The 25,978-nt window shown below is 36.3% G+C and overlaps 1 protein-coding gene across 1 annotated transcript in view; it reads right to left on the bottom strand.

Moving 5' to 3' along the window:
* The window catches only part of LOC107726205 (adhesion G-protein coupled receptor D1-like), a 49,712-nt gene that overhangs the window by 4,187 nt on the left and 19,547 nt on the right, over positions 1–25,978 (bottom strand). The window contains exons 12-19 of the mRNA XM_016535728.1: positions 25,697–25,804; positions 22,357–22,432; positions 21,351–21,492; positions 8,403–8,476; positions 6,934–7,057; positions 3,421–3,524; positions 3,094–3,205; positions 963–1,116 (exon numbers count right to left, since the gene is read on the bottom strand). Of these exons, the coding sequence (XP_016391214.1) occupies positions 963–1,116; positions 3,094–3,205; positions 3,421–3,524; positions 6,934–7,057; positions 8,403–8,476; positions 21,351–21,492; positions 22,357–22,432; positions 25,697–25,804 (894 nt within the window). The remainder of the gene's footprint in view (positions 1–962; positions 1,117–3,093; positions 3,206–3,420; positions 3,525–6,933; positions 7,058–8,402; positions 8,477–21,350; positions 21,493–22,356; positions 22,433–25,696; positions 25,805–25,978) is intronic.

The raw sequence follows: 25,978 nt of genomic DNA, 5'->3' as shown, positions 1-25,978 counted from the left end.
GCGAAGAAGTTTTCAGATTATGTCGTAGGAACTAAAATAAGAACTTTTGGACTGTAGCTGGTTGTTTCGTGCCACCATAAATAAAGAGCAGCCTGGCTGTGCCGAAGGCTTTTAGAAAGGGAGTAGATTTCAGTCTGAAGTAATGACTTAAGTTTAACAAAGCCTGTTTTCTTCATCCACACTGAGCCTATCACCCGTGTCACTATGGATACAAATAAACAGGTCTATTTATTCAACACTTTATCATATGTAATAATGGAAAACACCTTCAGTTATCATGATGCCAACTTTGCATGTACTAATAAAAGTGTATATTGATTTACTTCAAGGCCCCCTGTAGCTCTGGCAATGTCATTTTATGTGAGGGGAAAAAAAGGCCGATTATAAACTGTTCTCAAAAGAGTGAGAGAGCACATGTTGTCTATTATCACATATGCACATTTGAGATCAGGTCAATTAATAACAGTGACGGCATCATTAGCGATGACCCACTGAAGATTTAATGTCCTTTAATCTACTGACATCTCAGACAGACTGTAGCTCACAAATGTCTTCTTTTCCTCCCCTTTTCAACGACACTGCCACATCAGTCATGGCTGAGGGAGGTGCCTGATCTCTCTCTAATGCCTTCCATGGGACAACCTCATTTGACTCTCTTGGGTTTGTGCATTACACTGAATCGGGTCGTTTAAGGCAAATGAAACTGATCTGATGTTTTCTTCTCAGCATGTGATGATTTGTAAGTCAGTTCAAGCTTGTCTGTGTGTGATGAAGTGTGTAGTTTACATGAATGTGTGTGTATACAAGGGACAAATTCACTAAAAAGTGCCACTGAAAAAATGTCGTGTACGCATATGAATCAGTGATGCCATTGAGTGCCAATAAAGTATGGCAGATTGTGGTGGTTTGCTGCATTCTCCACACCTAGCGCTCAGAACCAGTCTGCAAGATGTTGTACTCACCCCATCCGATTGCATAGTAATAAAAGTGCTTGCTGCCCTCTGAGCCGAACACCTTGACCACCATGCTGTAGAGATGCAGCCCTTCCACCAGCATCCAGGCAAACGCACACAGGAAGAAGAAATGCAGCAATACGGCCATGATCTTACAAGGGAGCTGGGAGAGAGAGGACAGTTTAATTTGCTGCGGCCTTTCAGATCAGGACAAGCGTCTAGACAAAATGCACTGTACCGAAAACGGATATATTTTGTTCATCTTAGCTAATGTAACACATGTTGTTAAAATAAACATACGGGCGACAGAGTGGTTGAGCTCAGTGATCTCAACACTGACATTATCATAGCAAGATTTCAGCCAAGTGCTCAGACAGAGGAAGCACAATCAAATTAACGGAGTATCAAATGAATCTGTCCGTAATGCCGGAGGCATGTTAGGAGATTAGTGGAGTCATCGGCTCTTTCCACCTTATTAGATTTCTTTATGTAATGACAACATGCGGGTTCTGATACTGATGATGATACGATAATCACCATAGACAACACGATTAAACACAATCACGTATTGTAAATGAGATGTTGATTTAATTTGAACATTTCATAATCAAGCTTCTTCCAACAATATTTGTGTGGATACTCTAATTTTTATTTTAGTTAATACATTTTTTTCACTGTTGTTTTAGTGCAGAACTGCGCTATACAGTGGCTCCTATACAGTGACCCAGTAGTGCACAACACAATGAAATTGCCACAACACAACACTAATTGTGCTAATTTCGTTGTGTTGTGCCTTTTTTCCATTTGTGTTGTGCTAATTTCATTGTGTTGTGGCTTGTTTCCACTGTGTTGTGAATTGTTTCCGTTGTGTTGTGCTAATTTTGTTGTTGCGATTTGTTTCCATTGTGTTGTGGTTTGTGTTGTGGAGATTTTGCTGTGTTGCGCACTACTGGTCCACCATACTCTTAACAAGGATGACTTAATTAGGGTTATTATCATTAACTAAAACTAGAAGCTGAAATAAAATAAAATGTAAATGTTAGATGGGAAACCTAAACTTTTTTCAGTTAGTTACCAATGCAACATTTCCAAGTTGAAGCACTAAAATTACTAACAGGAAATAAAATAAATAAAAACTAAAACTGAGCTAAAACTAAAATAAACTAAATTAAACCTGATTAGTAACATTAAAAAAGTACATAACAAAACTGACAAAAAATAAACTAAAATGAAAATGAAAATTGAGTATAAATAATTTAGAGTAAAAAAAAAGAAGCCCTATATTAAGAAAAAATATAATAGTATATAAATAATACTAAAATAATACTGGACTTAATGATATGACAAGGATGACTTAAAAGTATTTAAATTAATAAATGATTATTTAAAGATTATTATTATTAGAATTATTAAGTTTATTATTAATTATAAAATACAGTGGGTACGGAAAGTATTCAGACCCCCTTAAATTTTTCACTCTTTGTTATATTGCAGCCATTTGCTAAAATTAAACTCAATTGAGCATCTCTGGAGAGACCTAAAAATGGCTGTCCACCAACGTTTACCATCCAACCTGACAGAACTGGAGAGGATCTGCACGGAGGAATGGCAGAGGATCCCCAAAGCCAGGTGTGAAGAACTTGTTGCATCTTTCCCAAAAAGACTCATGGCTGTATTAGATCAAAAGGGTGCTTCTACTAAATACTGAGCAGAGGGTCTGAATACTTAGGACCATGTTATATTTCAGTTTTTCTTTTTTAATAAATTTGCAAAAATGTCAACAATTCTGTGTTTTTCTGTCAATATGGGGTGCTGTGTGTACATGAGGGAGGAAAAAAAATTAACTTAAATGATTTTAGCAAATGGCTGCAATATAACAAAGAGTGAAAAATTTAAGGGGGTCTGAATACTTTCCGTACCCACTGTATTAAAGTAATCTAAATGCAAATTCTAAAAAAACAAAAACAAAAATACATGAAATCAATTTCTTTTTATTTTCCCTATACAACTATTATTTGTAATTGAAGAATATACAGTTCTTATTATTATGTTATCTGTTATTGTGTCGGACAACGGAGGGCCTTTGAGTCAAAACGGCTGAATAAAGATGAACCTGTGACAGAGTGTTAGATGGACTCACCGTGCTGGGATTGAAGCGGAAACTGATGAGCAGAAGGATCTGAGCGACTAAGATCGCAAATGCCAAGTTTGCATGAATATGGTAACGCTGATTACGGATGGTGCTAACCGACCTGTATGCACAGTAAAAAAAGTATACATTTTTTAATAGTAATGATGCAGAAACATTAAAAGCTTTTAGTGTTCAATTCATTGAAATCGCAAATGATTATATGTAATAAATCAAAAAGAAAATGAGAAGTTTAGCAATGTGAATAAAACATTTTTGACCATGTTTAAATAGTAGATTAAAATCATGCATGTTCACAGAGCATTGTGGGATACTTACGACAGGACGGCAAAGGTGACCAGTGTAATTGCCAGGCAGAAAATCGAGATAGAGCAGCCGATGTAGCTAATGGTGGACAGCGCCACCTTGTGGGCCTTTGAGAGCTGAGGTGGAGACAAACATGACAGCACAGGCAATGAGATGATGAAAATGTCTGAAGTTAGTCTAGTGTACAGCACTGAAGGGGGTTAAAGGCGTTGAAAACCCTCGATGTTACTACAAATAAGAAACACTGAATACCACAGCAACAGTCCACTGATTGTAAAGTCAAAGGTTACTGATGACCAGCTACACAGGGATTGATGTTCGCATAATATTAATTGACTTGGCAATTTCAAGATCATTTCATCAGAACAAACCTGCATGAGTCTGACAATCAATCAAGTCAATTCTCGGAACAAGCTTTTTTATTTATTTATTTATTATTTCATAAAGAGCACTAACTATTTACAGACATGGTAGACCGGCGGTTAAAAAAGATGAACAGTAACAGCCCCAGTCTTGCTTTATGCATACAACTATCTCTGTATTCAGTCTCTATACACATTAATCCTCAATATTTCTCTTTTCTGGAACCTGTTATACACTAACTGTTAAAAAGATTTGAGTCAATAATAAAAATGAAGGAAATTAATACTTTTATTCAGAAACAATGCATTAAATTAAACAAAAAGTGACAGTAAAGACATTTAAAATTTAAGATTCAATTTGAATAAAAAAGTAATAAAAAATAAGATTTGAACATTCAGTTCAACAAAGAATCCTGAAAAAAAATGTACTGTAGTTTTCATAAAAACACTAATCAGCTAAACACTAATTATTTGATAATAATTATAAATGTTTCTTGAGCAGCAAATCAGCATATTGGAATGATTTCTAAAGGATCATGTGACACTGAAGACTGGAGTAATGATGCTGAAAATTCAGCTTTGATCACAGGAATAAATTACATTATAAAATAATTATAATAGAAAAAAAGTTATTTTTAATTGTAGTATTATTTCACAATATGATTGTTTTTACAGTATTTTGATCAAATAAATGCAGCCTTAGTGAACAATCAAACAAAAAATATTACTACTAAAACATTTGCTGAATTCACGGCTTGGCCAATTTAATATGCGCTTTTAAGTACTGTAAGTAAGTAACCATGGTTGTTTCATAAATGGTACAAAACAACTCGATTTTGTAAGAGAGTGTAAAATGGTGATAAAAAAGAAAGCATCACTGTTTTTGGCGCAAAAACCCTTGACTAACACTACAGGTGGAAAGATTTCCATGCTACGACACCTTAAGCATGTGTTGGTAAAGAGCGAACAGATTTATTCCCGAACATCCGTCAGGATATAGAGCTGTATTGTTACGGCTCCTCTGACCCAGTGCCAGTAATTGGTACTCAGTGTTGCGTCTGCACGCCGGACCCATTGGCAGTTGTTTTCCCCCATAATTCTATTTCCGTGCGTGGGTTCGATCGTACATTAACTCCGTTTCCTGCCTTGTGATTATCGTGGGCCCAGAATATCGAGGATCTGCGGAGCGGTGGAGAAAGCACGATCTCCTCCAGGCTTGAAGTATTGAGGTGAGCCGCTAATTGAGGCCCAGGCAGAGGCGGATATTAGCATCAAAGCTCCGGAGGAGATGATTACATGACTGAGCGAGGACAGATTTTCTCAACAAACACATGCAGATGATAGACGCAGAAGAACCAAGCTGCACCTGGGTGCCTCGGTTTGGCTTGTGCACGGATCTCGAAATGGCAATCTGCCTTCATGTGAAGCAATATGTCTCTTCACAAACATGTCCCTACTTTGCGAGTAGTTGTTGCTGACAGGGTCTTTAGCCTGAGTTAAATTCGCTCTTCAGCTCTCTTTAAATAAATCAACAGGACAAGGGTTACCAAAATATCAAGCTGTGCCTGTCGTTCAGTATTTCAAAGGCAGATGTTATTTACAAGCTTTCTCTGACAAATGACAATCCATCTGTCCGCCCAAAAAGAGCCCACAGTCTTCGACCCGCACTGGCAGCCTGTGACCAGCGGCCTCTCTCGAGACGCTTTCACACACAACGACGGGTTTCGAATGAACTTGAAACAAAATCCAGCACGTCACCCTTGGAGAAGTGTCTTAACTACATCCAAATTGTCTTCTCGCTTAAAGCTCTGCTGCTGATTTACTGAGAGTCTCGGCCAATCAAAACCTCAAGCCCTGCATGCTGTTGGCTCGCTGAAGACGAGAAACACAGTAAGCATCGCATTCATCGCAGTGCCTTGGTGTTTTCAGAGATCCCTGCTGGGAAATGACCTACATGCTCAATCAAGGAATCCTGAGAAATTCCACTAACGTCAGGGTTCACTGCCAGTTTTGTATTATACGTGCATATTTCTTGACATATACAGCTTAGATAAGCTTAGCAAGTCAGACCGAATGAGTAAATAAGTAGTTTTTTGATTAGAATAATGTTGCAGTATGGTGCCTCATCAGAAAAAAAAACACAAGAAACATGGTCCAATTTTAAAATATTTTTTGGAGCATAATATTTATAGGTTATACTAACACTACTGCTCAAGTGCGGGGTCAGTACGATTTTTTTTTAAAGAAATATATTTACATACTTTTATTCAACAAGGATGCATTAAACTGATGAAAAGTGACAGTGATTACTATGGTTACAAAAGGTTTCTATTTCAAAGAAATGTTCTTACGCAAAAAAGGTCAATATGCAGAGATGTCAATGTCTCTGTGGCAGGATTCAGTTCTCCTATTTGCATCAAAATTTGAAATAAATTGCATGCTTTCATTCAAAATGGGCCATTCAGATTGAATGCATTCTTGCATTCATAACAGATGGAATGGAGAAAATCACAGAGGTCTCAAAATGTGTTTTTTGATGCTGAATGCTTGTTTTTTGAATCTTAAGTCAAGTCAAGTTTATTTGTACAGCGCTTTTCACGATACAAATCATTGCAAAGCAACTTTACAGCAAATTAAGTTTCTACAATATTTAGTGGTAGCTTATCAGTGGTGACTGTCAATTAATGTACCAATCTTAAAATGGGGCTCTCATGGTGAAACTTTGCAGAATCAATAATAATGAAAGCGGCTAAATAGAACAGTAAAGCAGTAAAATGTGTTATTCCTAACAATGTAATCTGCAAAACTGTAAAAAAAAATAAAAGAAAGAAAGAAAAAAATAAAAAGAATATGAATATAAAAAAAAATGTAAAAGTGTACTGTTCAATGGTCTGTGGTCGATAAGATTTTTCTAGTCTAAAGGGACAGCATTTATTTGAAATAGTAACATAAATGTCTTTACTGTCACACTAATCAGTTTAATGTTCCATGGAGGATGTAGACAGAATTGTGTAAAACCTAAAACCACACACAATGAGCTACAAAGTTCTTGAATTATTTGAATCAAATTAATATTTAGCCAAAGTAAGCAAGACGAATAATAATTCATCTATAGCAAAAAATAAAACTAGCACCAGACAGAGCAACACTGAGAGAGCCTCACCTCCATGGGAACCACTTGCATAAGGATGGCGAAGTTTGTCAGATGGTTACACAAGCAAATAGAGAAGGACAGGTTTCCACCAGCTCTCACACACCCCTCATTGGACCACACACCCTCCTTGGAGCTGAAACACACACATACATACAGGTTTAATTGAGCATTACAGTTGCTGGAGTTATTCATTGTTTATATTGAAACCATACACATTCACACCCTCGCCCAGCGTTAATGGAATTACCAGCGAGTTTTTAATCAAATCAGATCTAAATTAAATCAAAACTAATGCAAGACCCCATTAATCTCAGTGAGAGCAAATATTCCAGCTTCATCATTCCATTATAAATGCAGTCATTTATTAAATGCCCACATGGGAGAAAGAGTGAACGAGCATGAAAAAGAATGAGAGAGAGAGAAGACAAGAAAGTCTCAATCCAAATCAAACATGCTCCATTTCAAATTATTCACATTTTTCACATGATCCTAAGAATTGGCTTTGTTTATTGGCTTTAAGTGATTTTTCGGGTATAACTATCATGGTTTAAAATTGCTTTTTATTACAAACAGACTTTCATATTTTCTAAATTTCATGGTTGAATGATGAATTGGAAGACAGATTGGATTGGACTGCAGGAAAAATGAATGACAAGACTGCAAATTCTATTCTTTAAATAGTCACAATCAAAATGCTTAAATTGCTGGATATCACGATGTACTGTATATGTGCTAAATGTTATAAATGTAACCTATTTCTGGCCCTTACATAGGTAATGGGATAACAGTGGGACATAAATATAAGACACACACATTGATATATTAAAGCACTTGCTGACAAGCTTTCACAGGACTTAAAATGACAGACGGAGAGAGATAGATGGGAGAGAGAGAATATACAGGAAGGACTGCATAAATATCTCTGAACAGTGACACTGAGGATGAAAGTTGGGAAACACTCAAAGAGAAACATAAAAGACCATAAATAAAGTGAAAGATATCATAAAAATACCTAAAAATGTAAACATGAGTCTCATGCTGTAATTTAAAGAGTTTTAACAGAAACAGCATGTAAAAAAGCTGCCATAAAACTGTTAATTGGATAAGACTTTTATATTAAAGTACTGTTAAAACGATGCATTAAGTTTTCATAAGTTTTTCTGAAAAAATAAATAAATAAAATAAAAATACTTCATAATTTACAGTAAAAAGACATTCTTTTAAAGTCACCATCACATTTGGCTTGATATTTTATTTAAATACATATTATTTAAATTAAATATTGCCATTTTGTTATTATGGTGGTTATCAGTATATATTTTGAAGTACACAACAGATTATAATAGTTCAAGAAAGTTGCAAACTATAAAAACGGCAACCTATAATCCCTGTGAAGTTACAAAGTTACAAACACATAATTGTAAATATGAAATCAACATTTGTGTGCATACATACATATTTGAAGCTGTGAGACCCACCTGTAGTCCAGGAAGGCGCAGTACAGGAACACTTTGTTACTTTGGTTTAAGGCCTGGAGTTGCTGTTCTTTACTCTGAAAGACAGGGAACAACACAGTTAAGAATGAAACATCACAGCTGATATGTCGTAACACAGTAAAGTCCTTCTCAGACTCACTCAGTCCGAAAGGTGCGCTCATAAGTGTTGCAGTATCATACATTTAATTATAGTCATCGTCACATGACCAGCATTTTCGTCTCGTCTCGTTTTCGTCACGTAATAAAGGTTCGTTGACGACGATATTTAGTCATAATTTTCGTTGACGAAAGCAACACTAATCAGTGGTGCATTATTGCTAAATATATCAATAGGTGACATTTTAAAACATACACACATACACACACAGTCCTTTCAAGTAAATATATACACTCAAAAACAAGCACGCTTTTCATCTCTTTTCAATAGTCAGACTCTCAGAACATCTATGACATGACTATATCAGGATGGAGTAAAGTACAGAACCATATTCCAGACAGGAATGGAAACAAGCTGGTACAGTAGATAAATTATATTTCGGAAACAGCTTGGAAACTACCTCCAGGACATCATCCAGTCTAACCGGTGGTTATTTAAGAGAGGAAAGAATTGAGAGAATCGGAAGAACATACTAACTCTGAACATTCAAAATTTGAACCAGTTGTGTTTGACAGCAGATAGAAATAAAGATAACATTACACTCAGGATGACAAGTGAAATTTAGTCCGTTTCTCATGCAGTGTTATTTTGGTATTATTATTAAAGGGGTCATATGATGCGACACGCGTTTCAGAAAGGCGGGGCATAGAGGAGAAACAATAATGTACAGTATGTGGAAAATAATGTGTTTTTTGAACCTTAAACCGCATAAACACATTTCATTACACCAAATACACAAAATAATGTTCTTTTTAGCAGCATCATATGACCCCTTTAAGATACGATTACAGTTTTTATTAATTTGAATTATTTATATTTTGTGGTTTTATTTTAATTTTAGTTAAAGTTTTGGTAATTTTGTTTTGTGTTGTTTGTGTTTATTTTTAAATATATGTATATAGTTTTTATTAATTTTTTATTTCGGTTTTATTTTTGGTTATTCTAGTACATTAAGCTAGAAAATAAGAAATGTTGTGTTGACAACTATATAGTAGCAGTAATTTTAAGTTTTAAAATATTTTATATTAAGTTAATGTTTATTATATTTTTTATTTTAATTTTAGTTGTAACTATAATAACTCTGACTGATAGGACTCTTAACAGTCACAACAAATTATTTGGTCAGAATAAACATAGTTTGTAGCATTTTCCAAACCTCTCTTGCCTGCACATGGCTATGAACTGAGCCTGTTAATTAATTTAAGAAAATGGTTTAACTAATAAAATGGTGGTTTAACTGAAAGTGGCAAAGTGTGTTGTTGCCTAAAGGGAACGGAACAAAACATTAACATCTAAAAGGAAAGAACAGTGTGACTGAGTACTTGCATGGGGTGTTAGGAGATACAAACCTGGTGCTTCATTTTTTATTTTTATTTTTATTTTGCACTACTTGTATGGCTGAAAAAAAAATGGCGTAAAGAATGTCTAAGAGTTTCAGAGAGGGAAGTTCACACACACCTTCTAGTATTTGTACATGTTTTTTTTTATAAGGGAAACAAACAGAAACACAGACCATAAATAAAATAATAATAATATATATTTGTTTAAATAATGATTTTAAGATAATCTAATACATAAATGATCATCCTAATACATAATACATAAATAATAATCTTAAATAATTTGAAATGAAAAATTGTATAAAAATGCTTCAGCAAAAAACTATCATTGGTGAAATGTAAGTTATAAAGATAAGACTTTATATTTAAATACTAATAATTTATACAGTAAAAAAAAAAATAAATAAATACAATTCCTGAACGCTCCCAGAAGTTCCTGCATGATACAATCACATTTGATTTTAGATTTTATTTAAATAGTTATTTTATTCAACAGTTATATTGTTGTGTTATTATTGTGGTTATCAGTAAGGACACCACATATTTTAATAGTTCAAGTAGGTTGCAATATTAACATCACATCATATAATTTTTTTTAACACATTTTCTTCAATTTTTCAGGGTTTTCTGCAAAGCCACAAGTGGAGATCGAAAAAAAAAAATACACCAATTAATTAGCAATTTCTAAGTAAAATTTTCCGTTCTGTGCCAGAATACAATATTCCACAAGCCAAAAGTCAGTCTAAGTGCGAGTAGATGGAAAGTTTGAGCCATACTGACAGGGACAAGACAGACAGACGATGTGGATGAGAGGAGAGGAGCAGCTATGGGTGCGGTTCTCCTCTGCGCTCCCCAAAGTTTCTCACTTTCACTCGTTTTAGCTTCTCTTTCAGAGTCTACTGCCGTCCCAATCTCTCTCTTTAGGCCAAAATCTCATTACTAAAAAAAGCAGGTAATTTTTACAGCTCCATCAGCAAGTCTCTTTCTCTCTCACCAGTCAAATTAACACAGATGGGGCTGGCTTGGTGTTTGTGGCTCCCCCCTGCCCCGCAGCGCTCTGCACTTGCCAGAGAAGTGTGAAAGCACTCCAACACTTTATTAACAACAAAGGGCTTGCAAAAGAGCACGCAGTATTGGAGGAGCTCCCTTTCAATACAGAGAGAGCGAAATTCCACTTAAAATACATGCAAAAACACAGGTAGGTGATTAAGCAGAAGCTTTTATGATAAACAAACCACAAGCTTGTACAGGTTTGGAAGGAGTCCTTGAGTTATAACCTTTATAGCCACTGAGAACTGTACTCATCGCAGGGGTTAAACGTTGGCTAGATGTTACGTAACCTTCGATTTTTGGGGGGTGCTTGGGGTATTTGGCAGCTGCTATGACATCATTCTCACCGGCCTATCAGATGGCAGCAGGTTGTGTTAACGGCCTATCAGATGGCAGCAGGTTGTGCAATCACACATCAGGTCTATTCAGAGAGACTGAGTGACATGTGTTCCTAATTAAGCAGAAAACACTCATGCTGATGGAATGATTTACACGGTCAACTTTGCCAACTGGTGCGTCAGTTTCTCTCCTGATTGGACGACGTGTAATTCCAAGCGTATGTGAGCCTCTGTATTGTCGCTCAGAGGAATGTGGAGAATGGCAATAATGTGAATATGGATCAACATTCTGGATGAAACTGACGTTTTGGACAACAATCGAGGACCGTAAGGCATGTAAGCTGGTTTGAGCCCTGCGGATTTGGTTTAATATGGTTGAAATTTTTCTAAATCACCAAAAGTCACAACAATTGAGTAAAATAGTTTCTCATTTAGCCCGCCTCTCATCTCTTTTGTCAAAATATGAGACTTCTTCCACCAGAATGTGCCAGACGTTAATAGAAAACAACCTCACAGCTTTGCTCTACTTGGGTCTTTTTCAAAGTTCCCCTGAAAGCTTCACGTGGGTGCTAAACTTCCTCACACTTCACACCCGAGTGAGTGATCTCTCCATCCGCGTCACCGTTTGTTGGGGACTGTTTGAGGGTGGGAGGTACACAGATGTGTTGGCTGTAACATCACAACATGGCAAAGGCTTAGCTCATGAATATTATTTAAAACAAGCACATGTAATTTAACATAAAGATAATTAATAACCCTATCATTAACACTACCATTGAAAAGACACGAATTTGCGCCTGGCAAAGTGAATGACACGAATTAGGTGATGCCTTTGCCTCGAACGCGCAATGTTCACCTCAGTCGTGTCTTCTGCACAAGTTGTAAAATTTCAACACCAGCGGAAAATTCGCATGACGCATTGTCGCGCAAGCCAATCAGCGAAGAGCTTATTGACATGTCCAGTTTGACACGTCCGGTTGTATCAGAAAATGGTTTTTATTCTTGTAACGAACGCGAAAAACATCCTGCGAGTAATCTAGAGAGAGTAACGCAATGCAAATATTTGCTTCGCTTTTAGTGTGCACACACCATTAGAATGATTTCTGCTCAAGGAACATTTATAACTGTAAAAGTAAAAAATAGAACACAATGTTGCTGTTTAATATTTTTATGTATATACAGGTTTTTCTTAGGATTCTTTGATGAATAGAAAGTTCAAAAGAACAGCATTTATTTCAAATTAGAAATATTGTGAAACATTATACTGTAAATGTCTTTAGTGTCACTTTTAATTATTTTAATGCATCGCTGCTGAATAAAAGTATTAATTTCTTCTTTAAAAATCTTACTGATCCCAAACTGTGGTGTATAATATGTAATAATATTATCAGAAATATTCTAGCAGTACATAGTATAATATCATATTCAAATATTTAAAGAAATAATTGAAACAACAGCTCATTGAATATTTTTTTTAAATAAAGCTAGTAGTCTTGCAGACCTATTCAAGCACAATAAACTATTATTGAATTTAATAGAATTAATTTGACTTCATTCCTACATCTGCCACTTTCATAACATTTCAGCTTTAAATATGAGAGGTTTGGGGTCTCATCTGCTCTAACGTATAACTTAGATACATATTTTAACTTAGGCCTACATATCATCACAGTTTATAGCTTTACCTTAAAAAGGCAATAGCAGAGGGTATCTGAAGGGCCGATAAAGAAGTGGGAGTACTGTGCCTATACTTTTGGGACATTACCCTTGATGCCTGACTTTTATGACTAACCCACTGACTAACTGAAGGAAAAACTGAGCGCTAGCAATACAATGAAGTCTATATTTCATTTATGCAACACAAGCCTACAGAATCTCCCAAGTGTTAAAAGAGCAGTTAAATAGTGGTCTGTTCTCTCAAAAAGCAGCCAAAAAGCTGTTCAAATGTCTCATATGTTCTATAACAATTCTTCTGGATCAATAAGATTTATATTAGGTAAGTAAAATAAATTAGTAAATGCTTGAGTTTGTTGTAACATTTTTGATGGACTGTGCCTTTAAATACATCTTATTCGTATAATGTCTCTCTTTCTCTCTCACACACATACACAAGAGCACATGTTGGGAATGGCCTGCTAAACATCTCCTCACACATTCTCCTGATTGAGACCAAACCCTGTTACACATAATACGAAATCTGCTGCCTTTGGTTTCTTGGGGTATGCTGGTTAATGGCACTGCACATGGGTATATTTAAAGAACTGCTCAATCTAAATAAAGAATGGCTGGGCTAAATTTAAGAACACAGAGGAGTGTAGTCCAAGCTTAACACAGAAGATAAATGGTGAAAAGTAAATGTAGGTTTTCGGTCTCTCCCGTTCTATTCACAGGCTCTGTAATTACATAGTCTATGGACAGGCTGGGCTGTAATTTAGAGCAGCTGCTTCTGTAGACAAAGAATAATGTACTTGCAAAGTCAATGAAAATGTAGAACCCTGTTCCATCAAAAACCTGGAAATGAGACATGAACAGGAAATATCGCAAGCCAGATCTGAACTAGTGTTACCCAAGTAAGCCTGGCTAAATTTAGTATCAATAAATGCCACTGTGATCGCTTTATACTGGCTATTCTTGATCACGGCCAAACCATGTGAAAAATTCCTGTCCATAAACAGTGACATTGTGCATAAACAGAGATAAAACAATTGTGTTGATGAAAATAGTGTTGTTTTGACCAATCTATCTCACTTATGAATAATTTCCCCCACAAAATGTTTAATCATAATGGATTTAGGTCAATTAAAAATTTAAACTCTTGAGATTTCAAGTAGTGGGTCTTGAATTAGAATCATTAACATGAGAAACACTTTGAGAGAGCGAGCTCATTTTAAAAGTAAAATAAGTGCATGCGTGTCTTTATAAATATCCCTACATTCATGCGGTGAGACTCGGCTGACGTTGATGAGACTGTGGCTGTATAACATCTGCCTAGGATCTGTGCGCGGTCAGAGGAGAAACCCAGAGAGGTGCTCAGGGGGTCAGCCAGTTGTCGGACGTCCTCCAGATCTCTGGAAAAAGCTAGGAAATGGTTGAAGCCTCTGTGGAGCCCTAAAACCTGGATCCAGTCAAGGCTAAATACGCAGTGGAACGTGCTCAGGTGATCATGTGGGGACGTTTTAAGAGCTTAGTGGTATTTCTATCATAACGTTAAAGAAAACACAAGCTTGCTGGAGGATTTGGTCACTGTAAATCATAATATTAGAGAGGTCTAAAGATATAACTGTTAGAGTAACAAGGCAAGGCAAAACTAACAGTTTAAAGACTACATTTTAGAGTACAAGAAAGAAAGAGAGAGATACGGAGAGGGAGAAAAGGAGGAGGCCACACAATCCGCAGCCGTTGGCTACAACAAGATCGCTTGAGCCAGACCATCTGCTATAGATTATAACGATTCATCTGAGAAAGCATGAGAGAGGGAGGGTAAATAAAGAGAGGGGGACGTCAGACCAACTCAAAGACACATTCAAAGAAAGACTGAGTGAGTAAGCCAATGAATGAGTAGCTGAGCGATAGAGTGAATCCATGAGCGAGTGTTTGAATAGATGAGTGGCTGAGCAATCAGGGATTGATTAAGTAGGTGAATAAAGGTGAGACTGAATGAATGAGTCAGCGAGTGAATGAGTAAATCAATGAGTGAATACATTTTAAAATACATTAAAATAGAAAACAGTTCTTTTAAACGGTAATATTAAATATGTAATATTTCAAAACTGTATTTTTGATCAAACAAATTTAGCCTTGCTAATTATTCCAAACTTTTGACAGAATAAACTTACTCATATTGTGAAATAAGATTTTGGTCACCCTTTGATCACCCATGAAACATAACATTGTCATGTAAATACCAGTAATTTTCATATGCTATTTTATCTACAGCTTGTTAGATGTAGAATTCTGAGATGAAATAAAGTAGCGCTGTAAGATTATTTTTATTTGAATGAATTCGAATTAATTAATGAGAGAGAAGGATAGAGAATGCACGAGCGAGTAACCTAATAGTGAAGCTTGATTTAATTACAAAAACCTCATTGCTGAGAAATATAATGTAGCCTTTAGTAGTAAAGCTGTTGTATTTATAAAATTCACAGGGCAGGGGTTGAAAAACAGCTCCTGAATGTTGCGCAATTTCTTACCTATAAAGTTCCCACCTCAATCGCTATTGTCATAAACTATGTCAACTATGTTTTTGAACGTGAATCAATTCACGTTTTTGAACAAATTAGAATGAATGAACGAGTGAGTCAATGATTCAGTGACCTATTCATAAAGATAGTCACTTGTCTCGTTTCTGAATGAATCAGCTGTTTGAATGAATCGGTTGAATGAATGACTAAGTGTCTACTACTGGTGGTTTGGTTTCATATTTAAAAGTATCATTGCATTTTTTTCCCAAAATTTCTTATTTGTACGTCCAACATTTTTTTTTAAAACATTAATCTAATCTCATTATTTATGCATACAACATCTATGCGGCGTGAATGTATTTATAGCATCTCTCAGCTTCATCATACAGTCTGTGTAAATGCATCTAAAGCTGATTCTTGTTCTTCCGCATTGGAAAGATGGAGTTTGATGATACTGATTTCTGAACTCTACAGTTTTTTATTATTCTAACCGAATTAATTGAAACAATGTAATTCGATGTGAAAGATGACATATTTAATAAGGTTAGGGAAAAATGGCTATTTATAAACAAAATGGGAAATGACATCTGTTTTGTTATATACAGCAACTCATTTCTACCTCTTTCCAGTCACAGAGTTGTTTATGTGAGAGAACATCTGTAACTTAGTTCAGATTGGGGGAAAAGTATAATGTTTAATCATTTCTTTTATTATGTAAATATTGTGTTTGCATTGAAAAAGGTAGATTTTTGTCTGTATATGCTGTCAATTATAGTTCGGAAATCAAAATCAGCCAAGAAAATTGCAATTAGTTAATCTCTAAATAAAACCAAGGTTTTTTGAGGTAATGTGTAATGTAATCATGTTAAAACGGATTTCATAAAATTGGTATCGAAAAATGTATCGTTCAGGAACCGATATTAGAGTCAAGGTATCTATATCCATATAGGAAATTTTTGAACAACACCTATGGTTGTCCTGTCCCCAGTCCTATGGGTGAGTAGCTGAGAAGTGTCTTAAAGTTAGTATTGAATATTGTGTGAGGGAGGGAGTGTGGGAGCAGGCGCTTAAGTGAGTGAGTTCAGACAGGAAGTGGGTGTGCGAGTTATAAAAAGTGTCTGGCGGTGAGCACTACTCATTATTGTACCTTTAAAAAACCCAACTGTATCCGCGCCATTTTTTCATGAATGACTTTTGGGACCTCACCTTGTCCGTCCAACAAAGATGTTTACTGTTAGCTGTTCTCACAGCAGCAAAACAATTACTAGTCAACCGTTGGAATCCTCCTCACACAATGGACAGACGAACCTGTACTGTGTATTTGTTGGACATTATCTCGATGGAACTCTCAACTTCTCGTATACATGGATCTAACGTGAAAACTGTAAATTTATGGCATTCAGCTTTTAATGTTGTGTCAGCTTTTCTAAAATCTTTGTAAAATAATTATTTTATTGCTATTTATTTATCTATTATTATTAATTCATTTATTTGTATTATTACTATTTATTTATTTTAAATTTTTATATACATATTTTTTATTTTATTATTATTATTATTATTTATTTAATTTTTTTTGTCTACCAGGGTTGGGTGGGTTCTAAATTTGCACAGTTGCTTTTTGTTTTATATTGCTATTCCCAGAAGAAAATTCAATAAACAGTTGCTAAAAAACAAACAAAAAAAAACAACTGTACTATGTAGACAACAAAAGTCATCAATCAAAATGTGTGTCAGACTTGGTGAGATTTTTTATAAGTTGTAATGCCATTAGTGCTGTGTGAACCTCTGATTATATTTGAACCACATCGGAAATATTTTCTGGACAAAAAACTGCTTGTGGTTCTGTAATTCACCCATAAACATCTTTACTGGACACAAAACCACAGTCACATGAACACAGCACAATGGATGATTACATTAATCCAGTCCAGGCTGCTTCATATACACGTCGGATTTGGAGGTTCATTGTATTAAAATTAATAAACAGCCTCTAGTAACGTCTTTGGTTAGTGTAAACATATGAGTGCAAGTACACGCTCACACACAGCGCGACAGACGTGCGCTCACACTCAGTATGCGTGGCGTCTCTGTTTCGTGTCCGCTCCGCTGAAGCTTTATTAGGTTGTAAAGGCAGCGAGAGCTTGTCAGAAATCTTTTTTTAATCCTCTTGATTTCGACACTGAGCATCGCTAGCATTCCTCATGAAATCACTCTTTCCATTTGTTCACCTCATGCCATGTGATCCAGCAGTGAGAGACCAGACAGGTGAGGAGTGGAGAGGGAAGAAAAGGAGAAGAGAGATGAGGTAATTGCTGCTTATAGTTGCTGGATTGTTGCTGTCTTTATAGTTTAAGGTTTAGTAATTTTTTATCAAATAAATGCAGCCATAGTGAACAAAGAAACATTTTTTAGAAGGATTTATAAAAAGAAACAAATTAAAAATAAATAAATACATTTACAGACCCCAAACTGCATGTTAGTGTTTATTGCAAAGAAATGCACCTGAACAGTGTCTGTTGGACATGATCCAAAATTAAATTAATTATAAAGGGCTTCCAAACAGTTGACGAAACTACTCCTTGAACAGCTGAAAATATGTAGTGTAGTTCTATAGTGTAGTTCAAAGGCAACAAACCAACACAAGTCTCGCTCTGATCAGAGAGGAAATTTACAGTGAGAAGCAGCGGCACCCTCGAAAAAAACCACAGACAACTTATAATTAATTCTCTAATGTTTAACCATTGTTGAATCATTCTACCTAACAAGACATTGGCTAAAACACAACACAGAGACCATTAACTTAAACAGTCTTATCACTGTACTCCATCACGCAGTGACAGATTATTGATCTGGTGATTCAGCTCACACACATTAATCATGAAACACTAGCCTGACACTAATGCCTCTGTTCTGGACAGTCCCACACACAGGAAGCCTGTGTCCCTGGATTAATTAGACCATCACTCAAACTATGACCAAAGGAAATGAAAATAATATGTAGCAGGGTCATGCAAAGATAAAAAAAAAGAAACAAAACAATGGAAGTCAATGGCTACTGTCAACTGTTTGGTTACCAACATTCTTCAAAATATCTTCTTTTGTGTTCAGCAGAGGAAAGAAAGTCATAAAAGGTTTGGAGCAAGTGGAGAGGGTGAGTAAATGATGACAACTTTCCTTTTTGGGTGAACTACCCCTTTAAGCATGTTTCTGGATTTACTCTTTTAGCAGGCTCCTTTCATTTAGCATAATGGTCTTTGTACAAAGACACATTTCCATCAACAAACATCACCGAAATAAACATCTCTCACAAAACCATAAAAAGCCAGCAAAACAAACGTTAGTCTCTATAGTTACATGCATGCCAGCATGGTTTTGATTTGGACTGCTCTAAAAATGCTTTAAAAAAGAACAATGAAAAAAGAAACGACTGCTCATTTAAATATTTTTTTCTTTGAGGGAATTATGCTGTATATGAGTTTCTTGTTTATTTAATGAAAAAGTCATTGCAGGGTTATTATGACAGACTGCAAAGGTTAGCAGATCTTATGTAATGGTCAAGAGCATGGTGAGCTGTCAAATGTGGGTGAGCTGATGAATAACGTGTGTAACGTGGTGTGTGAAATCCAATGCTACGGTGAACTCCTTGCTGTTTTTTCAAAAACTCTCCAAAAACATGCTGTATTGGTTAACTTGTCTACATGCCATCTGTATCCATTTTTGATGGGTTTCCCATGGAAATTTGGCAGACAGATGCATTCTCGACTGAGTTGTAGCATCTGCGCACACACGCCAAATAAGCTCCTTGTTAAACCAAATCATCTTTCCCTTCTCAAAAGACCTCAAGGCTTATGGTTCCAGCGTTCAGAACCACTTTTCTTTTGGCGCAAAGCTCTCAATGTTTCAGAGCTGAAAAAAAAAAAATGAGCGCAAGGGATGATGCAAACCAAAATGGATTTCCATGGTTAGTCCTGGCAGTTCTGAACTCTGGGGTTCTTGTGTAACACGGCTCACCGAAAGACAAAACCACAAACACAGCAGCAAAAAAAAGTGGTCTTTGAAAGTTTTCCTCCAACATATTAAGAAACATTTCTGTTCCATTTAAGAAATATAAAGGGATGATTCTGGTTAGACAGCAACGCAACTGACACGTTTAAGGCCCAGAAAGGTAGTAGGACTAGGAGATGTCACGAGAACCGATACTACGGTTCCAAGTCGGTGTAAACATTTTAAAATCCTGCCGGTACTTCTTTTTCTTCAGTAGCGTAAGCACCGATGGTACCGAAGGTAGCGACTAGCGAGGCTGCAATTCTTCCGGAACTGATGGGGGCAGGCAGAGCATACACCTGGAAGTGTTTCAGTCGGACCTCAAAGGGTAAAGAAGAAGAAAAAATGCCTACAACAAGCACACAGAAATACTACACGTGGAAGATGGCGACGATATATGAATATGATTGTGTGAGATTTAAATGAGAGTACGCAGCTCTGAAAGCACGAGCGCTGCGCATGATCACGCACACACATAAAGTTACTGACCTTGTTCATTCATTGTGTAGCATCCCGCTGATTATTCTTATTAACATTATTGGCTAATATTACTGGTTTAAATAATTGTTTATGTTAACTGTTTAAAAAAATATTTTCGGCCTGCCAGTATGTCAGTGAATTTAAACTAATGCTTGCATTTAGAGTATAGGTGTGTGTGTGTGTGTGTTATTTGAAGGCCAAGTGCCACTAATGTTTAAGTATTATTGTTATTTTTTCCCCGTGGTATCGACTTGGTATCGAGTATCGTGTATTTTTAGTGGTATCGGTACAGACTACTAGATTTTTGGTATTGTGACATCGCTAGTAAGGACATTGTTAAAATAGTCCATGTGACTTCTGTGGTTCAACCTTAATTTTATGAAGCTATAAGAATATTTTTGTGTGCAAAGAAAACAAAAATAACATGCATGCATGTGCATTCCTCTCTTTGCAAACAAGGCGCAGCACATCCGGGATCTACGTCGGAATGCTGGCTCCTGCGTCAGCAGCACCACACGCATGTGTCGTGATACTCTCGTGAACGCGCGGCAGAGACCGACTTGAAAGAGAAGAAATTGTTGAACAAAGTTATTTACATTTTCTTTTGTGCACAAAAATATTCTCGTAGCTTCATAAAATTACGGTTGACCACTGATGTCACATGGACCATTTTAATCATGTCCTTACTACCTTTCTGGGCTTTGAAAGTGGTAGTTGCGTTGCTGTCTATGCAGCGTCAGAGAGCTCTCAGATTTCATCAAAAATATCTTAATTTGTGTACCGAAGATGAACGAAGGTCTTGCAGATTTGGAATGACATGAAGGTGAGTAATTACTGACAGAATTTTCATTTTTGGGTGAACTATCCCTTTAAATGAGGCCTAAAATATTGAGACCGGTATGACTACAAAAAGTCAAAAACAACATTTCTTCTTTTCTGTTGTTCATGTCTTCTCTTCTCGGGAAATTTACTTTCTGTGACCGGCTTGGTGCTGAATCTGCCAGGCCAGATTGGGTCATAAATATGAATGTATTATGTTAATTACATTCGGTCTAACCGATTAACTGAAGGCCAGATGTTGGTTGATGAGTGTGAGTGTGTTTGTTCAGCTCACTGCTAAATGAAATGGTTGGTAGAATTTTCTGCTTGATCCTAAAGCCATTATAGTGCACAATTTTTCTTGGCACTTTCGTCAAGCAAAATACAATTCTTTAAATATAATAATTTTCCAAACGTACTAAATACCTGTAATACACACAAACACACACAAGCACCCACACTCCTGATTGAAAGCCAAAATCAACAAAATGAGGTGAGGATTGATGTTCTCCTACCAGCTGATGCGTGAGGACGATCCGGATCAGCGGCTCAGTGGACAGGTTGAATGACAGGGCAGGAGACGGTTCCACCTTCAGAGAAATAAGATGACTGGCCATCTGGATCTTATGATCTTTAAAATCCACTGCCTCATTTATCCTGCAGAGATGGACAGTCAGTTATTGTCTACCCTTCAACTACTGTACAAATTCTACATAATGAGCAAAGAAACTTATGCTAATGACAGTTATCTGCAAAGAAACAAGTAATGATAATATTAAGATAACAATGATCATATCAAAACAGAAATACAGCAAGATTGTGGTTTTGTTTTTATAGAACAGTTCACTAAACGAGGTAATTACTGGCAGTTACATTATTCAATTACATTGTCTGTTTTTGCTTTGCCAATGAAAATAGTTTTGATCAGGGCGATAACCACCATAGACATTGAGGAGGGCTAGTACCCCCAATAATTTTAAATCGCTAAACCCTTTTCTCAAATATTGCCAATTCGAGAGAGGGAGAGCAGAAAGTTGCGTGTATGCCGTGTGACGTATAGTAGTGGTGTCCCAATTCTTAGGGGAATATTTTAACACTCTGTTTCAAGGGAAAAGGGGAAGGAGTAGGCGGAGGGGTAGGGGAAGGGGAAGGGGTAAAAAATAGAATTGGGATTGGGCCTAAGTCACAGCAGAATCAACTGTTCAGCATCTCAGAGCAACAGTAGTGGCGTTGGTTTTGTTCCTAAATGTCAACAAGAATTTACCCTGCATCATCTCTCAGCTCTGGTGGCCAGTTCAGTTACATAAAAAAGGGTAGCTGAGTTCCAGTGCTGTGCTAAAAAAATTAAATGAGATAAGTACTGATCATGGCTGTGTTAAGATGGAAAGAGAGTGTTATCAGCCAACTTAATGGCTGGGAGTATCAGACGCAGAGGCCCAGATGAGAGAGAACCAGAGTGATAAAGAAATGCTCGCAAGAACATGATGTACAGCAGGAAACACACACACACAAACACTTTACCTTGTTTGTTGAGGGCTGATTTTTTTGTAGTAGTTGTGCATTTTGTGGTAGAAAAGTCCCACGATCGTGGTCTGAGCTGCAGGGGAAACATACAAAAGTATTAACATTTGATCACACAGATGCATGCGTGTGTCGAAGAATGTGTTGGGCTGCCGTTGAAATGCACAGAGAGGATAGACTCATTATCACAGACACTGCATGCAGTCCTCTCTCTGCAGCTCTAATGGGAAAGATGTGTGTTCACACACACATGCAAGTAGAGAGCGATGAAGGACCACCTCGTGTGTGAGGGAGAAATATGTTACACTCTACTAATGATAAACACACAGGGCCATTTCCCTTTGAGTTCAACTTCAGTATTCACATGAAAACACAATCATTGCTATCATAATTTGACTGAAGAATTTGTGTAAATAACCTTAATAACAGTAAAATAACTGTTGTGGACCATTGGATATGGCAATATCATTTCATCAGGGTTTGAATTAGAGCCGCAGAATTTACAGTATAAATAACTTACATTATGATTGGGATCAAAGTATCATTTTTAGTATAAAAAAAAAGAGCAAGCAGTTTCCCCACACAAAATAAATATTTAAAATTTTAATATTATTTAAATAAACATAATTAAAAATTATTTTATATTTTCATTTTCATTTTAGTTTTGGTTTCAATAGTTTTATTATGTGCTTTTCTCATTTTTATTCTTTTTTATTTCTATTTATCTATATTTATCAAGTTATCTTCATCTAGTTTTTATTTTTTATTTCAGTTTTAGTAATTTAGAATAAACCTTTTTTGTTACTTTTTTAAGTTTTTCATCTAATATTAATATTTTGTTTCAGCTTCATTTGAACTACCAAAATCAATTTTTAATAGTTCTAGTTTAAGTTAACCATAACAATATCAAAACAAAAGAATAATCAACTATCATGATTTTTGGTTCCTTTTAACACAATGTGAAAAAAGCAACCATAGTGATGCTTGTTCGCAGTTTTGGTTATTGTGAAACGTGCTGAGAACTGTTGCAACTTATTAGTGTTTTTATAGGTGTTAATGGACCGAATATGCAATATCATTGTGTCCCAACTAACTCCTCTGAGTTGGGCTTCAGATGAACTCTGGGCCAATAACCTCACAAACCAATGGGCAAAATCTTTCTACAAATGTTTTTATTAAGACTAAAAGAAACTTGGCCCAGCGGAAATACAGAGCGTTTCAATGCACTCCTTCTCTTGTGGTCTATAATTGGCGTATAAAAGCTCTGCTAGGTTCTGATAATGAAGTGTACCATATGTCCGGCTGCACAGGAGAAGCAGTTCAGTGGCACGTTAATGCCAGCACTAGCGTTTATGTGCCATTTCTGATAATAGAGCTTTAATAGATTATTAAAACTGTTTATAATGAACAGAGCGGGGCTCAGGTTCAGCACTGTGCCAGAGGAGCCGAGGGGAGCTGACCCCAAAACGCTGTCAAACAAACAAAACATTTAATGCCCTCATAATTACCGCCACCACATGGGAAACATTGCAACACTCACTCTTCAACTATTGCTCGCATTTACACATAAAAACGAAGGCAAATGCACACACTTTCTCTGTTTTTAATGAAACTCTCCTTGAGGGACTTGTGTGATTGGCAGTTTTCGTCAGAGAGCAGCAGGAAGTCATAAGAGTTGATTGCATTGTCCTCTTCAGCCATAAACAACAAATAAACAGATAACAAATAAATGTCCCTCATCCTCCTCTTATGAAAACAATGTGTTCTTTCCCCCCAGTTTGAGCTGTCCAAAAGCAATGAGAAGTGTGTGCGCGGACATTTACTCATAATCATGGTTTAAACTGGGTAGGAATGATTCAGAACAACAACCTTCTATTCAAAAAAGAAAATATGATTGGCAGTTTGTTTAGCAATCCATCCCATTTCATATTCCTATGCTCCAGTCCAGGTTTTGTTTGTTCCATTATGCACATTATGGCTAAATTGTGGTTAAGAGAGTGGAAAAGCATTAAAGTTTGCTACTTTAAGCATGATTTATCCCATTAGCTAGTAGCGGATGGCATTGGCGACATAGACAGCCACTGTTCTCCAGGGCGGCACAGGACAACCTTCACTCTGGTACAGTGAAATCACTAAATCAAATCAAATCAAATGTGCCTACTCCAGTAATAAACATTCATTAACATAAAACTGCAGGATCTGGGGTCTCATTTATAAATGTTGCGTACGCACAAAATTGGCATATAAATATGCGTAAGCAATTTTCCATGCACATATCCCGATTTATAAAAAATAAACTTGGCGTAAATATGTATGAACCGTACGGACATTCTAGACCATGCGTACAAACTCTTTTTGAGTGAGAAAAGTAATGAAGTAAAAGATTTTAAACTCTGTTTTCATTTCGATATGTATTTGCATTAAATATTCAACTCTCATTAATGGAGATAGCACTGAAATTACAAAAAGTCAATACGCAGAAGTTAAAAAAATATATGAATTTAGACATATAGTGGATGCGCTCGATCAGTTTTCCTGTTTTAATGACAGCGAGAAGTGCTATACTGTAGGTGCACAATAATTCATATTTAAACTAAACCGCAGATCTCATGATACGAGAAAATATTTTTAGCGAGAACAATGATCAATGATGTGCAATTACTTCGATATTATGGTGAACTGCTGGATTCGGTGGTCGAACGGTTCATTCTCCGGTTTGAATAGGACCAATGATAATAGTTTACTGTACAACCGCATCTGCATGGAGGTGTTGATGTCATGTGAAGGCATCTCCACAACATTATGAAAAATACCACTGTATTTGAAGGATTAAACTCGAAGAAAACGGTAAGATTTGCACATTTCCTTTTTAAAATACTGTCATGCGCCGAGTCATACAATTGTATTTCCACTGCAATAAATATAGGCCTATCTGTTTCCACTAAAAATGTTCACCATTTGTTCACCTTATCAGCAAAACTGCATACATTTAATTTAATTTGAATTGTTTAAAACAATTGAAATACTATTTGGCCAGTGTAAAAGAATGAGATAAACTCTATTCTAAAATATATCTGAGAACTATTTTCAGCTGTTTTGTTTTTATGGATATTTTCATATATTTATTATAAAACATAACAAGGATACTGGATAATTTTTAGCAATAAAATGTAATGTGTATGGTACAAATAGCATTATAGTCCGTAGGTTAGTGCGCAGGTTCTGGCGTACACATGGTTTTTACACATGACACATGAAAACTTTTAGGATGAAATCAACGATGAGTTTTATAAATGAGACCCCAGGACGTGGATCAATGCCAGATTTTAGGGTTACTCACACTGCATTGTGAGGGCCTCTCCTGGTACTGAGATGTAACTCTTCCCTTGTGTGGGGAACCGGTAGCTTTGCAGATTGTAGTTCAGAGGGATCTTCATCAGAGAGTAATCTAGACACATCAAAAAAAAGATGGGTCACTGTTCAAAGTAAGTATGCTGTTGCTTTGATATTGCATCACTTCCAAGAAAGTCAAAAGGACCGGCATTTTGGTACCAAGTCGGTGGTACTCAGTTCTGAATGTATTTGGAAACTGTGCACCATCTGAAAGGCAGCTTGTTACAAA

Source organism: Sinocyclocheilus rhinocerous, unplaced genomic scaffold (genome assembly GCF_001515625.1).
Source record: "Sinocyclocheilus rhinocerous isolate Xijiao unplaced genomic scaffold, SAMN03320098_v1.1 scaffold2321, whole genome shotgun sequence".
NCBI lineage: Eukaryota > Metazoa > Chordata > Actinopteri > Cypriniformes > Cyprinidae > Sinocyclocheilus > Sinocyclocheilus rhinocerous.
Note: the sequence above shows the minus strand (reverse complement) of the source record. Positions and strands in the feature narration are given on the sequence as shown.